This window comes from Leuciscus leuciscus, assembly GCF_965113295.1.
Source record: "Leuciscus leuciscus genome assembly, chromosome: 16".
Taxonomy (NCBI): Eukaryota; Metazoa; Chordata; class Actinopteri; order Cypriniformes; family Leuciscidae; genus Leuciscus; species Leuciscus leuciscus.
Genome location: NC_138740.1, coordinates 27217738 through 27244763, shown reverse-complemented (window position 1 = coordinate 27244763; position 27026 = coordinate 27217738). Strand labels below are relative to the sequence as shown.

Sequence of the window (27026 nt, the reverse complement as noted above, 5' to 3'; positions counted from 1 at the left end):
GCTAAAACAAGGCAAAATTTGGGCAGTCAGTGAAAATTTGATAGACCATAGCCCAAGAATAGACTAGTCATCAATTAGATAACGAAGAAATGAAATGAGTGTAGAAATGAAACCAAACACCTTGTAATCACTATTGACTTTGCTTACATGATGGAATATCATACATCTCGCAAGTACATCATATCTCGCAAGTTATTTTGGCAAAAACAACATGTAACCAAATTCAAGGTTATTTTGGCTAGAAGTGGGTTACTCATAGCCGGACTATAGCCGGACCATATAGCCGGACTATATCGGGTCTAGTTAATCTAAACTGTGAAATGATGGCTATTGCTTGCTGGGATATCATTAACCCATTACGCTGTAATTCAGTCATTGTCTGATAAGACAGAGAGGCAACAAGTCAAGCCTTCGGTCACAGCCCATGTCAGGTGTGGTTTTGTATATAAAAGAAAATGTAGCACCAGCACTGGAGTTAAGGTGAGTGTTGTTCATTATTAAATTGACTGTATGTGTTCAAAGTTTTCAGAAGTATTAAAAAACTACAAGTGTATGGTTTTGTGTGTGTGTGTGTGTGTGTGTGTGTGTGTGTGTGTGTGTACTAACTTGGGTTAAATGCAGTGGACAAATTCTGAGTATAGGTTACCATACTTGGCCTTGCCTTAACTTCACTTCACTTCACTTTACTTTACTTCACTAATAGAGCTTGAAGGTGGAAAAGTTTGGTACTGCGCCACTAATGAGAACTTTTTCTTTCTTTTTTTTTGAATTCAAATTTGGAACACAACTGTATGGCTTTGATTTTATAGTAAAAAAAAATGTCAAAGATTTTACATTTAAACATCTAACTTTAAATGATCTATTTCACATCTACAATTATGTGCCAAGTGTCTTTTTTAAAGATATGTTGGCCTATACTCCAAAGCTTTTACAACAGTTACATTTGGAAATGTCATTTTCAGGTCAATGCTCAAAAAGTGGGATGGGCAGTTAACAGGTTAAACATGTCTGATAATCTCATCTTTTCAGAAAGTAATTGTCAAATGAGTTACCTGTGTTTGTGCCATGCTATGAGAATAATGAATAAAAGGTATAAGGCATGACCACATTCCATGAGTGTAACACCAGGATTATGATGTTAGTTCTGAGAAAAGATAAGCAGGAGGGATCTGATCTAAAAATGTTCAATGAGATCTTCAAGTTAGTTAACTTGTGATTTTTATTGACTTAGTTAACATGTACTGTATCCTTCACATAAAATCGATCTCTTTTGACACTTTTGGCCTTTACAGCAGCTCTATAAAGATAGCAACAGAAGTGGGATCAAAGGGAAAAGAAGGGCTGATGGAATCCTGTAGAACAGGTTGTGAATAGTTGAGGGCCTGTTGCCCTTTTCACTGTGATTGGTGCACTGACTGCCTTTTAAGAAGTTATCTAAATTTAGTTGAGTCTTGACTGTTTGGTTGTTTGCAATTTTAAGTTTGGATACAGTTGTTATATTGCACAGAGTGGAATCATTTCATGGTGTCCTCTTGCCTATAGGATTTGTGTGAATTTCTTAAATAGGAGGAGGGAATCTTGTAGGGTAAGCAACTTTTTCTTTTTGTTAGAAATGAATTATGTAGTATGTTTAAATATGATTAAGCATACAAAATGACACCACAGCAACATGTACCTATTACTAATACAATTAGGTTTCATTAAAATAAAGTTAAAATAAGTTAACTACTTTAGTTAAAGTGATTGTTCACCCAAAATTGAATATGTTGTCTTCATTACTCACCCTCAAGTTGTTCTTAAACTGTATGAGTTTCTTTCCTCTGGTGAACACAAAAGAAGATATTTTAAAGAATGTTGGTTGGTAACCAGATAGTTGGCTTCCATAGTATATTTTTCCTCTATGGAAGTCAATGTCTAGCGTCAACATTCTTTAAAATATCTTCTATTGTGTTCAACAGAAGAAAGAACTTCATACAGGTTTGAAACAACAATTTTTGCTTGTTTTTTGCTAAACTAATTTGCAAAACTATCCCTTTAACATGAATTAAGAATGAACAATACTTCTATAGCGTTTATAAATCTTAATCAATGTTAATTTCAACATTTATTAAAATCAAAAGTTGTATTTCTTAACATTAGTTAATGAACTGTGAACTAGCATGAATGACTGGATTTTTATTAACTAACATTAACAAAGATGAATAAATACTGTAACAAATGTATTGCTCATTGTTAGTTCATGTTAATTATAAAGTGTTACCAATTTTTTTTTTTTAACCTTTCTCCTTTCTTTTATTTTTATTTATGGTTAAATAAATTAATCTGTCTGGTTTCACTGTAACGTCATGCTTTTCTCTACAGTTGGTGTGGCTTTAACATCTCAAAACACTTCAAAACACTGAACGAAAGACTGGAACTTGTAGTTTTCTGTGAAACAATTTGTTTTGTACTGTCAATACATGTCTGTAAAATGTAAGTTATTTAACTTTCTAGTTCATTGATCTGTTTTATAAAAGCAACATCAAACGCTCATTCAAGTGTGATATAGTTGAAATATTTGTCCATGTTTAAATTGCGTACAGTGTGCATAATTTGTAATGTGCCTTTATTTCTCCATACAGAATGAAAGGATTGTGTCTTCACCTCAAACTGAAAAATGTCTGTTTCACACTGGCATTCATTATATGCTGTTTTATGATCATAATTTTAAGAGTAAATAAAGGAAGAGGACAGGAAAGTGTGTTTGAGAGGCCACGGCTTATGGTACAATATGGCATTAATTGCACAGCAATATATGAAATGGAACCAGTGGAATTGGGCAAAACTTTAGCCATCCGCAAGCAAAAAACCTACGTATCAGCAACTGACCAGACTATCGCTGATGCCACCTCTAGTTGTGATCAGTTTGCGACGCACGGCTATGATGCGATTCAAGGCACTGAATTTGAGCGTGAATTTCCTCTTGCTTACTCTTTGGTTGTTCACCAGGATGCAGCTCTTGTGGAGCGGATACTCAGGGCCATTTATATGCCGCATAACATATATTGCATACATTATGATCTGAAGTCCTCAGCTGACTTTATTTCAGCAATGAAAGGTCTGGCCCGCTGCATCCCCAACGTCTTCATTGCCTCTAAACTGGAGAGGGTGCAGTATGCAGGCATCTCACGACTCAAAGCAGATCTGAATTGCCTGTCTGACCTGCTAGATTCTGAGGTAAAGTGGAAATATGTCATCAACCTGTGTGGTCAGGACTTTCCACTGCGGACAAACGCTGAGCTGGTGTCGGATCTAAAGGAGTTGAAAGGCAGGAACATGGTGGAGAGCAAGCGGCCTGAAGGAAAGACATGGCGCTGGAGTGTTCATTATATCCTGAAAAATGACAATTTTGATTACTATGAAACACCAGTCACCACGTCTGAAGAGAAATCTCCACCACCTTACAACATTGAAATGTTTGTGGGCAGCGCATACTTTACTCTCTCAAGGGAATTTGTGGTTTTTGTTCACTGGAGTCCCGTAGCCAGGGATTTCTTGGCTTGGTCTGAGGACACATACTCGCCTGACGAACATTTCTGGGCGACTCTGGTTCGTGTGCCTGGAGTACCAGGTGAGGTGCCAAGATCTGATCCTGAAATCTCAGAACTGATAAGTAAAACTCGCCTAGTGAAGTGGTCATATTTAGAAGAGAATCTTTACCCACCGTGCACTGGAGACCATGTGCGAGCAGTGTGTGTTTATGGTGCTGCTGAGCTCAGATGGCTCCTAAACTATGGCCACTGGTTTGCTAATAAAGTAGATCCAAAAGTGGATCCTGTTCTTATGGAATGTTTAGAAGAAAAGCTTGGAGAAAAACGTCTGAATGTGCAGAGTAAAGTATAAACAATGGGTTCTCGTCCTGGAGTTCGCTGTAATACTGACTGCCTGGCTGGATAAGTTATTCTCTGCCGCCCCCTGCTGTGTACAAAGCAATAGAGCATGCGTTGGCACACCACTGTTAAGATGTTCTATGGGGCTTAGTGCAACAAGGTGCACTTAATGGGGAATGCCCTTGTGAACCTGATATGGAAACCTTTTGTCACCTAAAAGATCATATTACTGAACATTGGAGTGCAATTACAAGAGGTGATATAACAAATCCAGTACCGCAACATAAATGTGATTAGAATGTAATTCTAATATTGACCAAATTCTAAAAAGATGAGAGGGATTTTAGAATTTTATTTGTTTTTTATTTTAAAAGTTTATTTCCTAAACATGAAAAGTTGGGTCTAAGAATTGTTATGACATTTAAAATAAAAATAATGTATATAAAATGTGTATGTATGGATTCGTGCCGTGGATATATGAAGGTATATTTATCTTATTATTTTTTACGTATTTTAATATTTACTTTTTGTATAAATTAGGGTTTATTAATTTATCATAAAAAAAAAGGCTTTTGCTCTATTGGTCAGACCCTAGGCTATGGCCAGCTTCGGCTCCATACCGGTGTGATGAATCCGATTGGGAAAAATATTTGAATGCTACAGATCTCAATCTGAATTCTGACTTGCAGCCTGAATCATAATGACACCGTGTTTGTTCGTTGGCCAGTTCTTTTGTTCTGAGCCTGGTTTATACTCTCTCCATTCTGTCACCTGATGGAGTTTGGGTTCCTTGCCACTTTCGCCTCTAGCTTAGTTGGGGACAGTATTCAACAATATTTTTGATCTGACTGTATTGATGCTGTTGAATGAGAACTGAACTGAGCTGGACGATGATGACATCACTTTTTGCAGAATTGCTTTATATGAAATGAACTAATTTAATAATTGATGATCTTTACAACGAAACTAAATCAACACTGACCTGACCTCAGCTGAACAACAGCCGAAATGCATAATTTTCCTGTTATCACTGTAAAGCTGCTTTGAAACAATCTAAAGCACTATATAAATAAAGGTGACTTGGCTTTTGGTTTGTTTGGTGGCCTCTTGGTGTGTCATATGATTGATCCTCTGATTTGTTCTAACGCTCGGATTGGTTTATTGCAATCTTGTCTTGGATTGCATTTAAATGGGTTTTCTCCATTTGCTATTTTTTCCCGTGTGTGGAAATGTGTTGGCAAAATAAAGAATTTTTCATATTTTGATTCTATCATTTCTCCACTCCACAAGTTCTGCTGGTTTTGTTTTTGTGATCCATTGTTAACATAGGATGATCATTAGCTCTCGTCTGAGAAGTTTGCAGAACTCTTTCTTTTAAAATATCTTTCCTAGCAAAAAATACTAATAAATAAGTTCAAGCAATACTAAAGTTAACTCAATTGAAAAAGAAAGCGTGATAATGCGTGTAATGTAGTCCTCAGCCCTATACCATCAACATTTTTGTGAATTGTTATATCATCATGCAGCTCAGCTTCAAACAATATGAATGTATGAATATTTGTCATACCAATAAAGTACCTTAAAACTGATGAATGTAATCTGCTTATTATGAATAACACATCTAATTAACACTGACATTATATGTGAATCTATACAGGACACAATTCAGCACATTCTTCTAAAATATCTGCAAGTTTACAACTGATGTGCTATTTTAGTACTATTATAGTATTTATTAATATTTTGAGTTATAGTTCATTTTTATGTTTTCAGGTTTCATTTTAATTTTAGTTTAGGTTTTAGTAATTTTGTTATATGATTGTCATGTTTATCAACTTTAATTTATTTTATTTCAGTTATAGTTTTAGTAATTTTCGGTTAAAAAATGTTAAGCATGTTTTTCATTTAGTTTTCATTTGTATCTTTTTAATCCATTTAAGCTTACATAAATCCTAATACATAAATTAAATAGGACATTAAACCTAAAACTATAATAAAAAATTGGACATAACCCTTATTATAGTCAAAAACTTTTTACAGCCTGTTTGATCTTTTTATTTAGCCTATTTATTTTCAGCAATTTCGTACTTTATTTAACTGTCTGGCACTTTAGCACAGAATCTCTGTTGCTCTTATGCAATTTGTTATGAAGCATACTGTGCATTCCCTCAGATCATTAATTTCTCAATCTGCCATTAGGCCTACTATAGCTCTTTTTTTTTTTACAAATTCACCAGATTTACATGAACACCAGATTTACATGACACCAGCTTTAACCTGATAGCCAATGCAAGACTATGGTCTATTTTTACACCTCCACAAACTTATCCTCTTGCACTTATACGTCACATTCTACATACGATAACCTGTGAAAGCTGACCTTTCCTTACCTAATGCACATCAATCTTTTTCGTGGAATTTTGATAGGTGGGAGTATATTTAGCCTCTCAAGACACTTAAACATAAGACAAATATAGTAAATTCCTCAAATCCTTTACTTTTTTGTGGAGATGTTTGAGACCTCGCACACCCCGTAGAAAGCTAGCTCTATGGGTGCGCGCGCAGGGCTAACCGCGTCTCCAAGCTGACGCTATTAACATCAGTCGGAGGTTCCGTGCGTATATCGGCTATTGGATTAAAAAACTCACCAAAAAGGAACATTTAAAACGCTTAAAAACCACATCGTCAGCAGGGCTAAGGTGAGTCGACAGTTTTCCTCCAGTCGCGTGCATGGTAGATAGTTTCTCGAGTAGCCTATTGTGAAAACGAACTGAACTGGCACGGCCCAGCATTGGGGGATGCAGTTTATTTAGACGTCTCATATTAAATATAATTAGAAATAATCTATCTTTACGGTTGTATCTTTCATAATCACTCAAGAGTGGTCGTATTTGAGACTTTGTGTTGAAATGTTGCATTATATTCGTGGACATTTTGTTACAATCAAAGAACGAAATGTGCATGCGACTTCAGGTGAGGCGCACAAATATTGGGTAAAAGATGGGCTCGCGCACTCACGCGCTTTACGAAACTCGTGTTTAGCCTACTTTATGAGTTCTGAATCTGCGTGCATTTACAATAAAATGTGTCATTATATTAATTACGGGTATATGAACTTTTATAATCCTCTTACTATCATTTAGACTTTTAAATTCTGTTTGAGTTTCAACGTAATACCTAGTGATAAAACAATCTTTTATTTTTTTTATTTTAATGTAGCCTAGTTTTTAATGTAGTCATGACGCTGTTTTTTGTTGGTGGTAGAGCAACATGATTAGACACATTTTCTGACACACCCCCCTGAGTCTGAATCGTATCCTGCACATTATAAAACAAAGATGCTTCGTTTATAATTGTATTTTTTTTTTATACCATTATCGGTTATTTTGAATAAAGTCTATGGAGCTTAATTTGGGAGCTAGCGATGTCCAATTCGTCAACGAATCGTAACTTTTGTCAAATTTCATGATTCAGTTTGAACCGGTTACAAACCCGATCTGAACCGATCCGTCTCTTTGGGACAAACATGAGAACCGATGATGAGTGAGTTAATGAACTAGTGAAAATTAAATGACTTGACTACGAATAGTCTATGTTAACGTAGGATGAACCATAATGGAATTTATTTACAACTTAATTGTATGACTGAATCATGGCTGCAAAAAACCTTGCACACAATTACAATAAACGCCCATCATAAAACATGAATCAGTTTTTGAACCGGTTCTGTGAAACGAACTGTTCGAAAGAACCGATTCTTTCCAATAACTGGAGCTTGTGAGGTTTTCGTCCATGGAAAGAGAACATTGTGTTCTTTTTGACTGAGTAAAGAGAGCAGTTCTGTTCAAAAAGATTCATGAATTATTTAGTTTTGCTTACCAGTCCTCCAGGGTAATAAAATGTATGCCAATTTAATGTAGTTTGATTTGTTAACCAATCACTGTAAGTGCATCTACGTGTGATCAACAAATTATTTTAATTGTCTCTATAAAATCTGTTCAAATCTGTTTTGTTTTGGCTTTGACCTCTGATTCAAACAAACTTTCATCTCCAAGTTATTGTGTAGTTTTGCTTTCTAGTCATGTCCTTTTTGACCAAACCTGTTCAATCCAGCATTAGAGTTCAAACAACTCTCCCTTCCCTCAGAAACATCACATTTCTCACACACACCCTCCTTGTTTTTATGACAACAGGATCTTTCCACCGTCTGTTATATCTCCTTTCACTCTAGTTTGAGTTCACTCTGTCATTTTTTTATGCATTTTTTCAAAATATGTACAGTGGCATAGCATTTAGGGACTAGTAAAACATGTTTTGCGTTGTCTTAATAGACTTTGACCTCAATTGTCAGCATAAGTGTTGATTAACCATGAGATACTGCCTTCAGAATTTTCGTTTTGTGCTTGACAACTAATTCTATCTGACACGGTATGAGAGAGTGAGTGAATTGGCTCACATGTGATGTAGCCTAAGGATAGCTGTGGCGATCACGCACACATTCACACAGTCTTTACTTTCTGCTTGTGTGTTACGACCAGCCATTTCATGTTCAGGTCAGATGACTAGGCCTCTACTAGTTTTAATATATAAAAGAGACTATATCAGCAACTCTAAGATTTAAAAAAACGTTTTTTTATCTGAGCCTTAGATCAACAGGACTTCCCTTCCACGTGCAGTGACTGTAATGCACTAATAACCCCTCCTGCTGATTTTAGCTTTGGATTGATTAAGTTAATTGGCTTTACCTGCTCTGCTTGCGTGTGCGTGATACTACAACAGAGGCAAGAATAGATTCAAAAAGCCCTCGTCGTGAACCATGGCTGTAGACACAGGATTGTAAGGAGTTTCGGATTGCTGGCTTCACTCAAGAGTGGAGGTTGCTTTCATTTTGGCCAAAGCAAGACCCCTGGTAGTTTGGAATGCTAGACTCCATATGTGCTTAGTTGCAAACATAGTGTGTGTTTTAAGGAAGAGACATTTTCACTGGTTTTAGAGTTCTATGTGCTATAATTTTTTCTGCTTGTACATTTTTTTTTCACACTTTGGGAAGTTTGGGGGTGTTTTTTTTTTGTTTTTTTTTAAAGAATACTTTTATTCAGCAAGGATGCATTAACTTGATCAAAAGTGATTCGAAAGACATTTATAATGTTACAAAAGATTTCAATTTTAAATAAACAAATTTTCTTTAAATCTATCTTTCTTTTAAAAAAAAAGAACAATAAAAATCTATTTCACATAATTTTTTTTTAATCTTACCGACCCCAAACATCCAATATTGCATTTTTAATTATTTTGCTTATTATGCTTAGAAATACTTCAGTTAAAAGTCCTGTATGTGTACATAATGTGTGTGTGCATTAAGTTCTAGCTGACAAAGCTTTCTCTGTCTGCATATCAGAGCGTTTGCTCAGTAACTGAGCACATTCTATACATTCTACACTGAGAGCAGAGTGTGCTGGGGGCCCCAGCCGTTTATTTTCGGCCTTTCCTGTAGACAGCTGTTACGCAACATGCCCTGCTGCACAACATGCTATTGATTGGTTTTAGCTTTTGCACACATTAATGAACTTAATTTTGACCGATGCTAAACCTGCATTTAACAGTAAATCAAAAGTGAGAGCTTTCAAAAATTAATTTTTATATGATATTAGTTGGATAATGCAAATGCAAGTATATTACATTAATAGGATAGTTCACCCAAAAATTCAAATTATTCCATGATTTACCCGCCCTCAAGCCATCCTAGGTGTATATACTGTATCTTCTTTCAGACAAACACAATCTGAGATATATTTTAAAATATCCTGGCTCTTCCAAGCTTTATAATGGGAGTGAATGGGTGGTGAGATTTTGAAGGCCAACAAAAATGCATCCATCCATCATAAAAGTAATCCATAAATCTCCAGGGGGTTAATAAAGACCTTCTGAATGTGTTTGTGAAAAAAAACAAATTCATATTTAAAACTTTATTAGCTATAATAACTAGCTTCCAGCAGATGACCGTACGCATACTGCTCAAGTCGACTTGCGCCACAAGAGTAACCTGCGATGTATGGCGTAGGAGTGTCGTAAGCTTAGACACCTCCCATGGTTTAAACAAATAGGGCTGTGCAACAAACTCAAGCTCCTCTTCTCTTATATCGAAATCCTCTGAAATTTCTCTTTAAAATTGATCATTTTAGACTTCTAATTTGTGACCAGTGTTTTGTTTTGCTCTATCCTCTGCGCTTCCACGTTCGTCATCACATCATGCGTAATGGATGTAATGGGTTACTCTTCATACGGCCATTTGCCGGAAGCTAGTTATAAGTTTAAAGTTTTAAATATGGATGTTTTTCTTACAAAAACCCATCGCTTCGCTTCAGAAAGCCTTTATTAACCCAATGGACCCGTATGGATTATTTTTTATGATGGATGGATGCTGTTTTTTTGGGCTTCAAAATCTCGCCCCCCCAATCACTTCCATAATGAAGCTTAGAAGAGCCAGGATATTTTTTAAATGAACTCCGATTGTGTTCATCTGAAAGAAGATGACACGTTTACTGGGGCAAGGGCGCGACAGCCTGTCACTCAGATGAGATCACAGCAGAAGCAAAAAAACAACGAACCAATCAATTCCCGATGGACAAAATCATGCCTTCCGTTTCATGCCAACTTTATCTCTTTTTGTGCATTCTGTCTCGCTATGATCCTTGCATGAAACATAAGTTGGTTCCGAGCCTCAGGTCCTTTGGTGCGCCCCCCTCTGGCACATGTAAAGAGATCATGCATTCCACTGGAAGAATGCCAGATATGATGGGTGTGTTTTGGTGCCTGGTTGGGTTTTTGTGGCTCAAGGCTGATGCGTGTGACTGTGTGGGATGTGCTTGTAAGGATAAATGTAATATTGATTTCTTGTGTGTGTGCACCGTGTCCTTGAAAGTCACAGCTCTAGAATCTCGAACATTGTAACAAGAGAAGAACATTGTATCATAAATTCTATGGCAAGTAAAAATGTGGTCGATCATGGTTCATGGTGCTCTGATGGACACCTACACTCATCCCTGGCCTTTTATGATTTATTTTTATTTTTAAAGCATCGAAGCTTGCCTGGGTGTGTGTAAATGTGATTGGGAATTTGTGTGTGTGTGCGCGCACTACTGTTCGGTCTGATTGTCAGTGTGACACAGATAGTTGTTGAGAGGGGATTCATTGAGGCCAGCTGAGGATGGACAACAGCCAACTGTGATGTTCAGGATAGTGTCTGCACTGTTGGAACAGAGACACTGTTTATGAATTTGTGTTTTGTCTCCGCTTTGTTTGGATAAAATGTGTTTGTGTATTTTTTTAAACTTTTTTTTAGGTTTGTATATGGTCGAAATAGTATGTGCAGGGAATTATGAGGTAGTGTGAAAGCTGTTTGAGTGGAAGTGTTGAGTTTTAATGAAGCAAAACCTTGATTTCGGTATCCAATTAGTAGAGATGTACATCACACTTACAAGCATGTAAACATCCCTTATGACCAATTAATAATTCTGTACACAATCTGATTATATGAGATACATTTTTTTATATGAGATTTAAATTTTAAAGTCCATTGTCATGCTTAACTACACTTAACAAAGCTCAGTGTTGATTGCAGAATTTCTGACAGAATAGGGATTGCAACGTGCAGTTCCCCATCAACCTTTCTGGCTCTCATTTGGATCAATCCTACATTGTCTCACAACAAACCTTTTTCTATTCATAACTAATGGCAGCTCCTATATGGCTATATAGGAAAAATCTTTCTGTACAACCTTATGACACCATGCTGCACCCAAAGGAGGACTTGAAGGACCTTTTTTTTAAAAAAAAAGTCAATAGGGGTTTTAACTGTGATCAGTAAAAAACAATTGACGTTATTGAGGAATTTGTATTTTTGCTTTTTGTTTGTCATTTTTGTGACCTCTGACCCCTGCAGGGATGGAGTTCCCTGTAGATGTGCTGGTGTCTGTGAGACATGAGGACTTGGAAAGTTCAGCCCAGAGCTACATGAACAAACTGATTTACAGCAACCCAGATAACACACAATACCTTACCCTGCCCAGCACCAGAAAGGTAAAACACACACACACACGCACACACACAGACCAGAGCTCAGATAACACTAAATATAGCCCTTTTTTGCATAAAGTTATATCAAATTTGACAAGTTTATTTTTGCCACGGCAATATAACACCTAAAACAACCATAATGAGAGGAACTTTACAGCTCAAATAATACACAAGTTTTGTACTGAAAAATTAAAAGGTTAGTTCACCCAAAAATGAAAATTCTTTAATTAACTACTCACCTACTCACTTTCGTTCAACACAAATTAAGATATTTTTTAATGAAATCTGAGAGCTTTCTTATCCCTCAATAGACTGCTATGCAACTGACACTTTGACGCTTCAAGAAGTTCATAAAGAGATTGTAAAACTAATCCATACGAATTGAGAGGTTTAGTCCACATTTTCAGAAGAGACTCGATCGCTTAATATGATGAACAGATTGAATTTAGGCTTTTATTCACATATAAACATTGATTAGCGAACATAAACGGAAGCTCAGCCAAATCTGCTTGACTCATGAGAACATGATGATGAACGAAGGGTTTTGGAAATGACATGAGGGTGAACTAACCTTTTAATGTTAGAGCTGCACGATAGTGATTAAACTGAAAAATATAATCCAAAATATAAAAAAAATATAAACCAAAAAATATAATCATGATTAATAATCACGATTAATATTCAGATATTCCAGAGAAAGTTAACACGCACACACATTTATTTATTTATGTTGTTATCAAAAGGGGTAACAGACAGACTAGCTGCATCTGTATGACATTCAAGCAGTATTTCACAATGGACATCGCTAAACTTCAGCATACATGTTTGTCGGTGATCAGCATTTTTTTTTGCAGCCCAGAGAGAGCATGTGGGCATGGTTGCCAGGTTAAGAAGATTAAGTTAAACACTGGACAGAAAACGTTTCATTTTAAGAGAAAAGCTCAGTTTAGGTGATTTACCGTTGTGCTCAAAAGTTTATACACCTTGCAGAATTTGCAAAATGTTAATTATTGCATGAAATATAGCAAAATAAGAGAAAAACACAAAATGCATGTTATTTTTTATTTAGTATTGTCCTGAATAAGATATTTTACATAAAAGATGTTTACATATAGTCCACAAGACAAAAATATAGTTGAATTTATATAAATGACCCTGTTCAAAAGTTTACACACCCTTCATTCTTAATACTGTTGGTCATTACCTGGATGATCCACAGTTGTTTTTTTGTTTTGTGATGGTTGTTCTTGAGTCCCTTGTTTGTTCTGAGCAGTTAAACTGCCCAATGTTCTTTAGAAAAATCCTTCAGGTCCTGAAAAATCTTCCGGTTTCCAGCATCTTTTGCATATTTGAACCCTTTCCAGCACTGACTCTGTGATTTTGAGGCCCATCTTTTCACACTGAGGACAACTGAAGGACTCATACGCAACTATTACAAAAGGTTAAAACATTTACTGGTGCTCCAGAAGGAAACACAATGCATTAAGAGCCGGGGGGTGAGAACTTTTGGAATTTGAAGAACAAGGTAAATTGTACTTAGTTTGTCTTCCGGGAAACATTCTGTTGCTTCTGAAGGGCTGTACTAAAAATTTTTTTTTTAACAAAATAAGAAAAATCTGGATGACATCCTGTTCAAAAGTAAAAAAAAAAAAAAAAAAAATTCTGAATAAAAAATAACATGCATTTTGTTAAAATAATGAACATTTCGCAGATTCTGCAAGGTGTATGTAAACTTTTGAGCACGACTGTATGCTCTTGACATCTGGCAACCGCAAGCAGTGAAGATAGTGGAGGCTGGTTACCAATTCAAGATAACGGAAATGACAAATTGTCAAAACGTTTTCACGACAAATAACCAGCAATATTGCAACGGTTATTTTTAATTAATCGAGAGAAGCAGATATCGTTATCACGACTAAAATACAATTAATCGTGCAACCCTAATTAATATAAGTGCTTTTTTAAAATCACTTTTTTTTTAAATGTGGAAATTCCTTTAAGAATCCTGTGCTTCTGGCTATTTTAGATCCGGATCAGTCCTGCCAATGTCGGGTTTGTTCCTCTTTATGGAACCAACCTCAAACACAAAGTCCTGGCTCTGTTTGCTCCTGAGGACCAGTTCACAGGTAACCCATTTTCTTGCCCCTTTTACCTATGATAACATCTTGGATGGACTTATATGATAGTCAGTTTCTTAGACTCTTATTTTTCTTTATTCCACTTCTTCTCCCTTTTCTTGTTTTTTTATCTTAGCTGTGGCATTGTTCTTGGCTGATCAGTGGTACACAGTGGAAGATATTCTCAGAACGTCAAATCCTACAAGAGAAGGCCTTGCGAAGGTAATCTTTAATTTTTTTGGAATGGTTTGGGTTTTTGATGAAATTATTCAGACACATTTTTGTACTTTGAACAGTGTCTATTTAGAAGGTTGCTTGTTTGCCAACTAAAATAAGTTCACTAAAACAGGAATCTGGCATTTTCTTCGAGGCCTTGTTAAGGACTTGCAAATGTTCTCAAGCACCCCTACGATGATCTTGTGTTTTTTTATATATATATAAAATGTGTTTTGGTATGTGTGTGAATGTTTAATTATAGTGAGAGAAGAGGAAACAATAGGGAGTGTTTGAGGAGTGAAATGTAGTGGTTTGGCCAAACAAATAATTGCAAACAGGCAGTAGTTTGTTGCTGAACAGTGAGCCTTTGTCTCAGACTCTATGCTTTGCATACATGGGCTTGCTTTCATAATTCCTCACAACAAGATCCTGAAATAGTTCTCTAAATGTACACATAGGCACTCTTTCTCTCACTCACTCAAAAATACACAATGCACTCATCTTCTTTGGGCTTGTATTCGTTCATTCCACTGTGCTGTGTAGCGTAACACATTCCATGTGTTGTAATATCCTGTGAGACAGACTGGATCTTCTGCAGGAATGTCATCTTTATTACTTGACTGTTGATTTACGTTGTACACCTGTTGCTTAAAGTCAGCATGAGATAAAAAATCATCTTTTTTCTAAATGCATGCATTCGATCTTATTGTGAACAAGTCATCCATGCAAATGTTTCATTTTCCTTTTTTTTATTTATTTTTTATTTATTTTTTTATCAAAATGTCATAATCTTTCAGTAAAACGACAGGCTTCACTCTGGTGTCGAATGCCAGACTTCTCCAATATTTAGTCAAGTTTAACTTCTTTCTTACACAGAGTTTCACATAGATGCATACATCACAATACAGAAGAAAACATGCCACTTCTGTTACATCATGATTTTAAGGCCCGAAAAGCAACATGCAAACCTTATGTTCCTCAAACACTTTTGTGTATAATTTTGTTTGGGCAGGTAAGGTCTGTGGGTGAGAGGATAGTCTTATATGTGCTGAACCGCATCATCTACCGGACGGCGGAAATGGGTTCAAACGAGGTGCCGTTCCTGTGCCACGGAGAAGATGTCTTTGCCAAAATCCTCTGGACGAATGGAGAGGCGGTGGGCTTCTACTCTGTCAAATCTAAAGGTCGGTCCTTCTCCCAGGAGAGTGTGGCAGTGCGGTAGATGCATTGCTCATTCTTCCCTCCTGTGTAAGTTTACATCATAAACAATCTACAGTGTCTTCATGAAAGGATGAGTGAGATATAAAACCAGGTGTTGCCTAGCTTGTAAGAAGGCAAGCTCATAAGATTCTGTAATTTGGCCTAGGACTAAAGATTTGGGCTTGTAAAGGAAGGTTAAAAGACTGCTAAAAAAAATCAACATCATTATTATTATTATCCCGAGAAAGATTTGATAGACCTAGAAGCAGTCATTTAAAATCCCATTTCTGCCACATAAGTAAAAAAAAAATCATGCTTTGATAAATACATAAATAGTCATAATGAGTCAATTATGAGAAGGCAATTATGGCACCTTTTAATTTTCATCTAATAATTATGACTTGGTATGTCATAATTTTGATGTCATAGAATTGTTAGTGTCACAATTATGATTGCCAGAATTTTGGCTGTTTATGTCATAACTATGACTTGGGATCTTAATTTCGACTTGTGTAATAATTATGACTTACATATTTTTTTACCTTTTTATGTCATAATTCTGTATTTTTATATTATAATTATGACTATCTCACAATTTTGTACTTTTTTTTTGGTCATAATTGTGACTTACCAAAGCATGATTCTTTTTCTTATGTAGTGGAATGGCTATAACTCTATGTGGGTAATTATATGGATATTATTATTATCCAATATAAGTTTTACTGGTAGTAAATATAAGTGTCACTGTTCAAGATAAAGATCTAAACTATTTTTTACTGGTATTGTAGATGGAAACCAGTGAAACATGCAGTGGTTTTGCTCCAGATGTTTCTTCCATCTGTGTTCATTCTCATCCACAGGTAGCTTGTGTAATACCTTTGTGAGCCAGTGTTACCTACTTCCAGTCATGGACTCTATATTTGTGCGGAAGGATCACCGGGGTAACGGTCATGGCTTGCAGATGTTGGAGGACTTTGTGGACTCTTTTAAAGATGATGAACTAGGCTTAAAATACCCTTTAACATTGGCAATGCAAAAGGGTAAGACATCTGCTTCACTTTTTTGTATGCCTCTCTACAAGGAAGGAAAAAACATTTGAATGAGGGTCACGGTGTTGAACTTTAGTAATCAAATGACTACACAATGTTATTGTATTGAGAACCTGTTTTGATACTTGCTCAAAGCTATATTGACATTTTGTCAGATTATCACATTTTGAAAAGGGAGTTTAAAACCGTTTGGGGTCAGTAAGATGAAGACATTTAAAATTTTTATAAAAATGTATTTTCCACAAAAGAATATTAAATGGCACAGCTGTTTTCAACATTGGTAATAATGACAAATGTTTCTTGAGCAGCAAATCAGCATATTAGAATGATTTCTGAAGGATCATGTGACACTGAAGACTGGAGTAAATTCAGCTTTGCCATCACGGGAATAAATTACATTTTTAAAATGTATTAAAATAGAAAAACGTTATTTGAAATTGTAATTAGGCGCCAAGCACTGAAAGTGCGTAGACACCTATTGAAATCGTTGGCGTTCTTATTATTCTTCTTCCATTTCTTCTTCCGCTCTGGAAGTCTATGGCAGCCCATAGAATCGCTTGCGGGAAAGTTATGAAATTTGGCACACTGATAGAGGACAGTCTGAAATGTCACCATAGCAAATCTGGAGTCTCTAACTCAGTCCCTCTAGCCTAGCACCACCAACTTTCCAACTTTCATGATGTTTATGCTAATAACTTTCGAACCGTACGGGCTAGAAACAAAATGATTTTTTCCTCTGATTCCTTAGCTCAGGCCGATGCATCATATAACATCATTTTCTGTCATGAAAATATTCCCGCCATTTTGAATTTTTCATGGAAATTGAACCAGATCATCTTCAGACCATGCCGACAAAAAGTGATGGAATTCATATCGATTCGTCAAACCATTCTCGAATACCGCGCAAACTAATTTTACGTTGCGCTTGTGAAAACAGACGTAAGGCTGTATCTCCGCAACGCTTTATCGTATTCAGACCAAACTTGGTACATGTCATCACAAGCATGACCTGAGCCTACATGCTGCGTTTAGGCGCAGCGCCACCTTCTGGTCCGGAGATACAGATTTTTGCTTATAACTTCTGAATGGTTTGTCCAAAAAACATAAAAGTGGTCACGTTAGATTCAGGGCATCATGCCGAGTCAACTGATATCCAATTTTTCCCGATCAAACATTTTAGGTGTCGGCCGTTTTTAATTTTGTACCAAAATGCTGTATTTTATGAACGCATGAACGTATCGTTACGAAACTCGGTATGGATCATCAGTATGATGCCCTGAAGGAGCCTGAGAAGTTTCGAACCAGCGCCACCTAGTGGTAAAATTTCATTTTCAAATGCTTATAATTCTGGGTGTGGTAGACTTATTTTCAGGGGAGATTCCGGAATCCTTGCCGAATCCAACCATACCAAACATGCTAGGTTTCGCCTTAAGGTTTGTGTAGCGTTGTGCGCTTAAAAAACATTTGGCAATATCTTCGAAACCGTTACACCGATCGAGACGAAACCACCGTAGGAAGTTCGGAAACAGGTCGTTGGTCGTACACTAATGCCCAAATGTCAAAATAGTAATGGTAAGTGGCAAGAAAATGCAAACAAAGTCAGGTGTGGATAAAAAAAATTGTGTTTATACTAGGGCTGTCAAAGTTAACGCGTTAATAACGCGTTAACGCAAAATCATATTAACGGCACTAATTTTTTTAACGCGCGATTAACGCAGCGCGTATTTTCTGTTTGACCCGTGGCCCAACCTCTAGTTGGAGAAATGGAGATACACTGTGTTGCCAACGTAGCGACATTGCAGACCCCTTTAGCGATTTTTTCCCTTCAACAAAGCGCCCAAACCTTATTTAGTTTCTGAGAATCTACTGCTCTCTCAGCACGCGCGCGCACCTCTCTCTCTCTCTCTCTCTCTCTCTCTCTCTCTCTCTCTCTCTCTCTCTCTCTCTCTCTCTCTCTCTCTCTCTCTCTGCGTCTCGCGCGGAGGAGCAGCGCTTTAATTCAGTTAAGCACAGATATTATGTTGCTTCACGAATTTTACAAGTATAGCCGAAATCAGAGCACAGATATTATCTTTATCTTATGTGAATTTGATTTCACCAGACGACGGCTCGATTATCAGAATTGTTGTGCAGATTAACTTAACATCTTGGAAGGGAGAGCTGGTTATGTCTTAATGGGTCGCGTTTCAGTCACCATTTCAAATTCATTCCGTTGTTTGACAACAGAAACAGTAAAATATACCAATGAAAACAGTTTTATTGAGAATTTAGCTTCATCAAAATGGGCACAGAGAGCGACAAACTACAATGTAATAATAAATAATAAATGTACATTTAGCATTTTCAGAAGAGCTGCCCTGTCATGCAAAAATCTAAACATGTTTGTGTTAGTAAATTGCTCAGTGCAAAGAAAGAGAAGTAAGGGTAACCTGGCATTTTTTTGTTCTTTCTACATGTGTCTAATAGACATGAACAAGTTCTTTGAAAAACATCTATGACCTTTGAAACATGTCTCGTCCTTATGCTCTATATTGACTATGGTTTCAATAATAAACATACATTTGCAAAAAGCATCTATATTTATCCATTCCCATGTTGATTAGAGTATTACAAACTTGAAAAGTATTAATTTAAGGTACATTTAGAATAAATAAAAAAATGTGTGATTAAATGCGATTAATCGCGAGTTAACTCATGACAATCATGCGATTAATCGCGATTAAAAAATTTTATCGATTGACAGCCCTAGTTTATACATATAAATGTCTATAACTCCAAAACGAAATGAGATATTTTCACCAGATTTGACACACACATGTATGGGCTCACTCTGAGGACACATAAAGAAATTAGTGGGATTGTGCCTCTTTTTGGCGATATAATAGAACAAAACATGAAATTGCCATTGACTTCAATACAGTTTTTTCACCTATTGGTCAAAAGTGACAAACCATTAGGCCTAAATCATATTATTAGTGACTGTATATATGATTTTTTTAATCTTTTGATCATCTTAAAATGTCTTTAATTGCTCATTGTTGCAGTTAGTTTGACACTCCCAGACATGTTGGCATGGTTTGTTGTCTTCTTTGCGCTTGGCCCCGTTAATGGCTGCTTGCAGCTATATTATTTCATAATGTTACTGTTTTACTGTATTTTTGATCAAATAAATGCAGCCTTGGTGAACAGAAGAGACTTCTTTAAAAAAAATCTTACTGACCCTATACTGTATTGTATTTTAAATGTGTATATTTCATTATTTACTTTTACTTTTACTTTATATTATTATAATTATAAAGTACAAATTCTATAATATGTTTACTAAGTGTATAAAAATAATTTTGATGAGTATGATGTTCTCCAGTATGCAGACAGTACCTGAGCAAGTACCCAGTCGATGTGGATCTGCTGTGGGAGGTGGAAGGAGTTGGAGGTCCCTACCAGAAAGTGAAAGTGGCAAGCAAACTTGGCTCTTTGATACTACAATGTAAGCTTTTGCAATGGCTCTGCCTGGGTCGAATACGTCACTGACCCTCTAATATTACTTTCGAGATTCCTGCTAAAATGCTAGCATTTTTAGCTGTAGGATTTTTTCTAAAAATACCAGCCTTTACCAGTGTATATCTCATTGCTCATTGCAAGTAACATCACACCATCAGCTAAATTTCACAACAACAACAGTTGATTTATAGGTTAGATATTAGGTTTATTGTTTGTGTCTGTCTCCATACAGGTAACAATAGCTCATGGGCAGCAGAGGAAAGCAAAAATGGAGAGGTTGCAGTTAATGAGGTGGAGATGACCGAGGAGAGCTGCCTGGACATCACAGTAAATTTGAAGATCCTATCTTTATATCTAGATTTTTTTTTAGCTTTAATATTTTAGTAAAAAGGCTAAAGACAGAATTTATATCTCTAATGTATCCCATTCAACGCCTTAATACAAGACAATGGCTGTATGACTTCAAATCACCAACTCATAGCAATGGTCCCTTTATTAATAATATTTAGGTCTTTATTACGTGTTTTGAGGATTATGATTTTTTTTTTTTACTTTAAAAGACTATTTATCCTTACTTAAGTATTTGTCAGTTACACGTTTGAATGTTTGTTTTTAGCATCAATATATTGCTAAGAAAAACATTCAAACTGGTGGTTTCTGGTGGATATTTTTAAACGAGTTGTTCATACAAAAAATATGTAGTTTATCACATTCCTACTTTGTTGCGCTTTTTTTTTCCTCTGCATGTGAGATAAAATATTTACATTTAGATATTTAAAGAATCGGTTAACCCTTGACTGAAAAGAGTGACTTGTTTTAATTTGGGTTTTACAGGAAGATGTGGTGGTTGTCAACAAACATCTTACAGTAGCAGAAGGTTTGAAGTTTTGTTCTAAAAACACCCTTTCCTGCTAAATTCTAGTGGGTTTTAAAACCCTTTTTTTCTTTCTTCCTCTCGCTGTAGAAATTAACGACTTGCCCATTTCCACACGTACGCGGAGCATCGAATGCAAACAAAAGAAAAGGCAGAGGGAAGAACCAGAAGAGAGTGACGAGGAGAACCAACCTGAAAAAATTAGCAGGTCTCTAAAACCCCTCAAGATTGCAGTAATGGGGATTTACTCATGTGTGCCACTGAGATCAAATGCATAATATCACATTGCATCAGATGGGCTCTTAAAATGACCCTCTGCCATGGGTATGATAGTAAACTGTTGATATTAAATACTGACAGGATAAAATATAGTACAAGAAAAGCATTTTTACTGTGGAAAAAAATCCCATAGACATGCAATGAAGGAAGGAGTGACCCAAACCACATAAACACTTTACAGTAAGGTTCAATTTGTTAACGTTAATTAATACATTAGGTATCATGAGCTAATGATGAACTATTTTTACAGCATTTATTAAGATAGGGCAATGTTAATTTATAAATACTGGATTATAAATTATAAATTCATGTTTGTTCATAATATACATAACTATTGCTGTATTATTTTAAAAAGGTAATGTATTAGTATAAATTAAAGGGGTGGTTGATTATGATTTCACTTTTTTAACTTTAGTTAGTGTGTAATGTTGCTGTTTGATCATAAACAACATCTGCAAAGTTACACTGCTCAAAGTTCAAAGCAAAGGGAGATATTTGCTTTTAAAGAAATCGCTTTTTAAGGACTACAACAAATGGCTGGTAGGGACTACACAATATTCCTCCCGGGTTAGTGACATCACCAACCCTAGAATTTACACAAAACGGTGCGTTTTTGCTCACCCTCAAAAATGGACAACTTTAACATGCTGTATAAAAATATCTGTGGGGTATTTTGAGCTAAAACTTCACATACACACTCTGGGGACATCAGAGACTTATTTCACATCTTGTGAAAAGGGCATTATACCACCCCTTTAATATTAGTTTTAGTGTTAGTTCATGATATACTACCCTTCAACATTTTTGGGTTTGTGAGATGTTTTTAAAGTAGTCTCTTATATGCTCACCAAGGCTGCATTTATTTAATAAACAAAAAAATGAAAGTTTATTTTAATATGTAATTTATTTCTAAGCTGAATTTCCAGCATCATTATACAGTCTTCAGTGTTACATGATCCTTCAGAAATCATTATAATATGCTGATTTGCTGTTTAATTAATGTTGAAAACTGTTATTTATGTACCACAAAATATAATGTAAAAAATCTAGTAGGATTGGATTATTTTTATTGTCTTTTTGTGTCATTTAAAATCTGTAATTTGTCTTTAGATTGGTTGAACCAGAAGCAGAGACAGAACCTGATGCTGTTGTACCTGAGACTAAACAACACAGGGATGGAGAAAATGGAGAACAAGAAGAAGAAACCTCTGTCCAGGTGGAGGAGCCCGTGACCGCAGAGGCTCCTGCAACAGACACAGAAATTCTGGTGAGGGACAGGGGCTAAACACACTGGCAACCTTTGTTGGATGTCTCATCTGGTACATTACTTCATCATTAGTTTAGTATAATATGTAAGGACAAACAACGGTTGTCAATGTAAATTATGTTTGTGGTTCATAAAACAATTGTGGAACGGCATGTTTTGTGTACCAGAGATGCAAACTTTTACACATGCAAATATGTGCACACCCAAACCTCAGGTATACAATTTCTCTGTCTCTCTTTAAAGGTGGCAGAAGTCAATGGAGAAATAAGTGACAGCCAGGAAGTGAATGTAGAGAGGTCAGCAGACACATCAGAGGATGCACAGGCCGACCAAGTATGCCCACTAGAGCCAGAAGCTGTCATCCAAAATGGCGCTGTTGAGGAGATGGAGGTAGAGAAAGAAGCACAGGTAAGCTCTTTAGTTCAGGAATGAGGTCAAGGTTGAAATGTTGCATGGTTTGAGCAATCTGTATACGCTACTCTGTTGCAAAGTTTGAACTTGGTAAGATGTCTCTTATTTTGAACTCTTTTCTATTTTAACATTTTAAAATGTAATTTTTTCCTGAGATGGCAAAACTGAATTTTCAGCATCATTACTCAAATCATTCTAAAATGCGTATTTGGTGCTCAAGATACATTACTTATTATTGTCAATGTTAAAAGAAAACAGTTGTGGTGCTCAATATTTTTGTGGAAACGGTGATGGACTTATTTATTTGAAATAGAAATATTTTATAACATTGTTAAAGTCTTTACTTTTAATCAATTTAATGTGTCCTTGCTGAATAAAAGTATTAATTTATTTCAAAACACATCTTATTGACCTCGAACTTTTGAACATTGGTGTGTATTATATCTTAATATAAATAATAAATGTTCTTCAACCATGCACCCAACAACAGATCTTAGTTACTGGCAGTGCTGATAAACTCTTTAAAAAAACTTGCTAATCTTAAATGTTTAACAAAGAACATATAACGTTAATATTGTCATGTGGGCAATGCAAAGTTGAAATCCTACTCAAGACATTTCTTCTTCTTTTTTTATGATTAAGAGCATCAATGTTACTCCTTTATATTAGACTAGAACTAAACGCATTCACTATTATCCCATTTGTCTTATGAAGGATGACATCATCGACACACCTAAGGAGTCTGAGGAACCATCTGAAGGGGTGGAGCAGATCGACCAAGAACTTGTTGCTGAGGAGAAACAGGAAGCAGAGGCAGAAGTTGCTCTTCCTGTTGAGGAGGAAGGGGAAGTTGAGCAGGAACAGGATGAGGAAGTAACTCCTGCAGTTAAAGAGGAAGCAGCTTCTGCAGTTGAGGAAACTGAGGACACTCATCCGCCAGCTGTTCCTGAGGCTCCAGTCCTTCAGACTGACCTGATTGAGTGTGTTTCCTCTGTACAGGACAGTGAGGCTTCAGAGGAACCAGCCGTTCCTGAGCAAGAAGCTCCAGAGGAGGAGACGGACACTTTTCCTTGTGCTACAGGTGAAGAAGAGGTTATTATAGAGACCAAGGGGCCAACTATGAACTTAGAAGATGAGACGGCCTCTGATGAGCCACTTGAGACAGAGGAAAGCCAGCCTGCCACGGAGGACTCTGAAAAAGAGGGGCCAGAGAAAGAGAAACCACCTGAGACTGATGAAAAAGATGAACAGAAAGAAGAGGAGGACACTGTCACCACTGAAGATGATGATGAGGGGAAAAGCTCAGACGAAACTCACGATTCTTCTCCTGGGGTTCGAGTTCTCAGAGGAGGCAGGGGCAAACCAGTCCCGCCAACACCCAAGCGCACATCCGGTAGACTGAGCAAAGCTGTGGTCGTACAGGTGCTCGATGAGGAGTTTGATGATGAAGAAGAGGAGGAGGAAAATCTCACAAGCACTGAAGAGGAGAAGGGGAGCACAGAGGAAGATGAAGCTGCCAAACACAATTCTGAAGATGAGGAAGAGCCTCCGGTGATTGACAGGAGAGTGCTTCGGAGGAAAACCAGAGTGATCCAGTCCACACCCACAAAAGCAAAAAGACGCAGTAAAAACTGAGTACATTCATTCTTCATGACACTCCACTACACTACATTCAAAAAACACAGTATGAAAGTTAGCAGCACTACTGGAATAGAGTGTGTTGATCATCTTTTATACTTGTAACAAGTGGTGTTTACAGCATCTAGGTTTTGGTTTAGGTTTTGTTTTAATACTAAAAGACAAAATTCAAACAAAAATAGGCAGTAGTTTATGTTAGTATGTCGTAAGCACAGCCATTCATTTACAGTATTGACTGCTAACAGTTATAACTGTGATTTTAATCACTTTTCTTTTGATTTACCTTTATAATTGACTTATTTACTGATCCACTGCTTAAAAAAAGCAGCTAAGCTTGCGAATTACCCATAAGTTCCCAGTTATAATGTGAAGATCTTATATTAGATGAGCAGTGAATTGAGTTTCACTAATATTGTTTCTGATTTTGTGATATTTCAAGTTCTTACAAGTGTTAAACATTAAAAACCATTTGAATTTTAATTGTCTCGTTTCAATTTGAAACGTGTCTCAATTTCACGTGATAATTACAGTTTTTTTTAGTGTTTCCACAAAATGTACACACATACACGAGTAAATATGACAATTTTCATTTTTGGGTGAACTATCCCTTTAAGAAATGTAAAATCAAGATTTGTGTTGACCCGTTAGAATTGTACTCGTCCTGAATTCAATTAACCTTTTTTAAATTCTAAACACCCCCCCCCTACAAATCTAAACCCACGTGTTATCAAATCACATATTTCGCATCCATATTTTGTTTAAGCTGTGAAAGAAGCTCGCACTGTTATAGTTTGAGTTTTAACACTCCATGGTTAATATGGGCGACCACATGAGGGCGCACTTGGATGCTAAAAAAAGCCATTGCTGGAGTCGGTTCACACTCTTTCAAGACTGTTGTTTGTCTTCACCGTTATCTCACTGTTAATAGGACGGTTGCTTGCATTTTATATCAGGTGAAAATATGAAAGAACACTAGAAATCACCATTTTATGTGAATTCTTCCAGATTTTCTCTCAACTTAAAGGAGTCAAAGGTCATGCTTTTTGTTGAGAGGAAAAGTAGAGCATTTTGATCAGAATCTTTAGTGCTTTAAACTTTATTTACTTGTTTTAGGTGTTTGAGCAATATTTTTCTGGAGTAGTTTCCTCAAACTGTGATTTTTCCTGTAGTAAATAAATACCTTTCTTATTATGTTCCTTGTCCTCTTCAGTTTTTTCAACCCAGTTTCTTTCACACAAGTGCATAAATATTAATGCTCTGTGTGAACATACACATATGGATGAGGCAGAGTGATTTTCTACAGCTGTAGGGTTGAATGATATTTGGGTGCCAATCATTTGCTAAGCAAGGTTTGTCAGAGTGCATGTTCCGCCTCTTTTGTGTTTTCTAACAAAAGCCGCCCAGCTGGCTTCCTCTGCCTTACCATACCTTGTTCTTCCTGCTTTTATCCATTTTAGCAAATTTTAGGCAATTTCCACATCTTTTGAATATGGGGTTTTCATTGACTATATGCGTGTAACATTGCTAATCTTAAAAGAGAATTGGTTAAGGGATATTTTGATAGGTTTTCAGAGAAATAGATGTAAACCAAACACAAAGATGTCCACCTCTTTATGCATATTTCACACCTTTTGAATTTTATATGGTTTATATCTCTCTGCAAGTGTGTGTGTGTGTGTGTGTACCTGCGTGTACGTCTGTGTGTATGTGGTGAGGGCGCACTAGCTTCTGTGTGTGTGTGTGAGTGTTTTATGGTCCTGGCTGATTAAGCTTGGCACTGTCAGGAGTGGGTTTGTGTGTGTAATTAATGATGTGTCTCCTGCTCTCTCCCATGGTAAAGGCTAATAGGATTTCCCAGCCCCAGGCTACAGCGAGGAGAGGCTGTGCGCATGAGGAAGTGTGCAGGAGAGGAGAGGGGAGGCAGATTTCGAGAGGGTGATAGGAGAGGTGACAACGCAGGAGGTTTGAGCAGGTGGAGGTGAGAGGTTACAGAGGATTCTGGATGGTCGGGCTGCGCTTGAAGGGAATTTGGGCTGCTGTGGGAAAATTAGAACGTGTTAAAAGGGTAAAACCTCTGGAGAAAGAAACTGGTAAAAAAAAAAAAAAAAAAGTTGTTTGTAATTTATCATTTGATAGATCATTTGGTTTTAAGTTAATAATTTTTTGTGTTATGTTAATGTATTGAAATATTTACAAATACTTCGAAAATTAGAAATATAATTTATTGGAGTTTATTTTGTCATCATTAAAGATATACAGCTAGAATAGATCAAATGTTAATAGCCACATTAAACCCTTAAATATTGCAATATGCAAATAAATAAATAAATCTTGTAGTTGAGTTAAATGTATTAAATAATAAAAATAAAATGTATTAAATAATTGATTTAATAACAGTGTTTAGAATATTTAATTTTAAAACAATTCATTTGTTTATTTTCAGTCATCATTAATGTTACAGCTAAAATAGATAACATTACTAGCCAAAACACTTTTAATAAACACATTTAATATTGCTATTGCATGTAC

General features: G+C 36.3%; 2 protein-coding genes across 4 annotated transcripts; both read left to right on the top strand.

Moving 5' to 3' along the window:
• Nucleotides 1-638: 638 nt before the first annotated feature.
• Nucleotides 639-5458, top strand: LOC309477458 (beta-1,3-galactosyl-O-glycosyl-glycoprotein beta-1,6-N-acetylglucosaminyltransferase 4-like). 3 transcript variants are annotated; one of them, XM_082140721.1, is made up of 3 exons: nucleotides 640-1585; nucleotides 2362-2472; nucleotides 2622-5458. In XM_082140721.1, exon 3 carries the CDS (start codon nucleotides 2623-2625, stop codon nucleotides 3880-3882), a length of 1260 nt encoding a protein of 419 aa, XP_081996847.1. In that variant the 5' UTR covers nucleotides 640-1585; nucleotides 2362-2472; nucleotide 2622; the 3' UTR covers nucleotides 3883-5458. The 3 variants fall into 3 exon arrangements, with proteins under 3 accessions (XP_081996849.1, XP_081996847.1, XP_081996848.1); XM_082140723.1 differs by lacking the exon at nucleotides 2362-2472 and having other exon boundaries at nucleotides 639-1585; XM_082140722.1 differs by having other exon boundaries at nucleotides 640-2472.
• A 780-nt stretch (nucleotides 5459-6238) lies between these two features.
• On the top strand, nucleotides 6239-26772 carry fam169ab (family with sequence similarity 169 member Ab). The gene is made up of 13 exons (XM_082140659.1): nucleotides 6239-6568; nucleotides 11812-11948; nucleotides 13972-14071; nucleotides 14199-14284; nucleotides 15291-15462; nucleotides 16339-16518; nucleotides 19892-20014; nucleotides 20261-20355; nucleotides 20863-20905; nucleotides 20993-21110; nucleotides 22292-22448; nucleotides 22692-22856; nucleotides 23574-26772. Exons 2-13 carry the CDS (start codon nucleotides 11814-11816, stop codon nucleotides 24492-24494), a joined length of 2295 nt encoding a protein of 764 aa, XP_081996785.1. The 5' UTR covers nucleotides 6239-6568; nucleotides 11812-11813; the 3' UTR covers nucleotides 24495-26772.
• The last annotated feature ends 254 nt before the right edge of the window (nucleotides 26773-27026 follow it).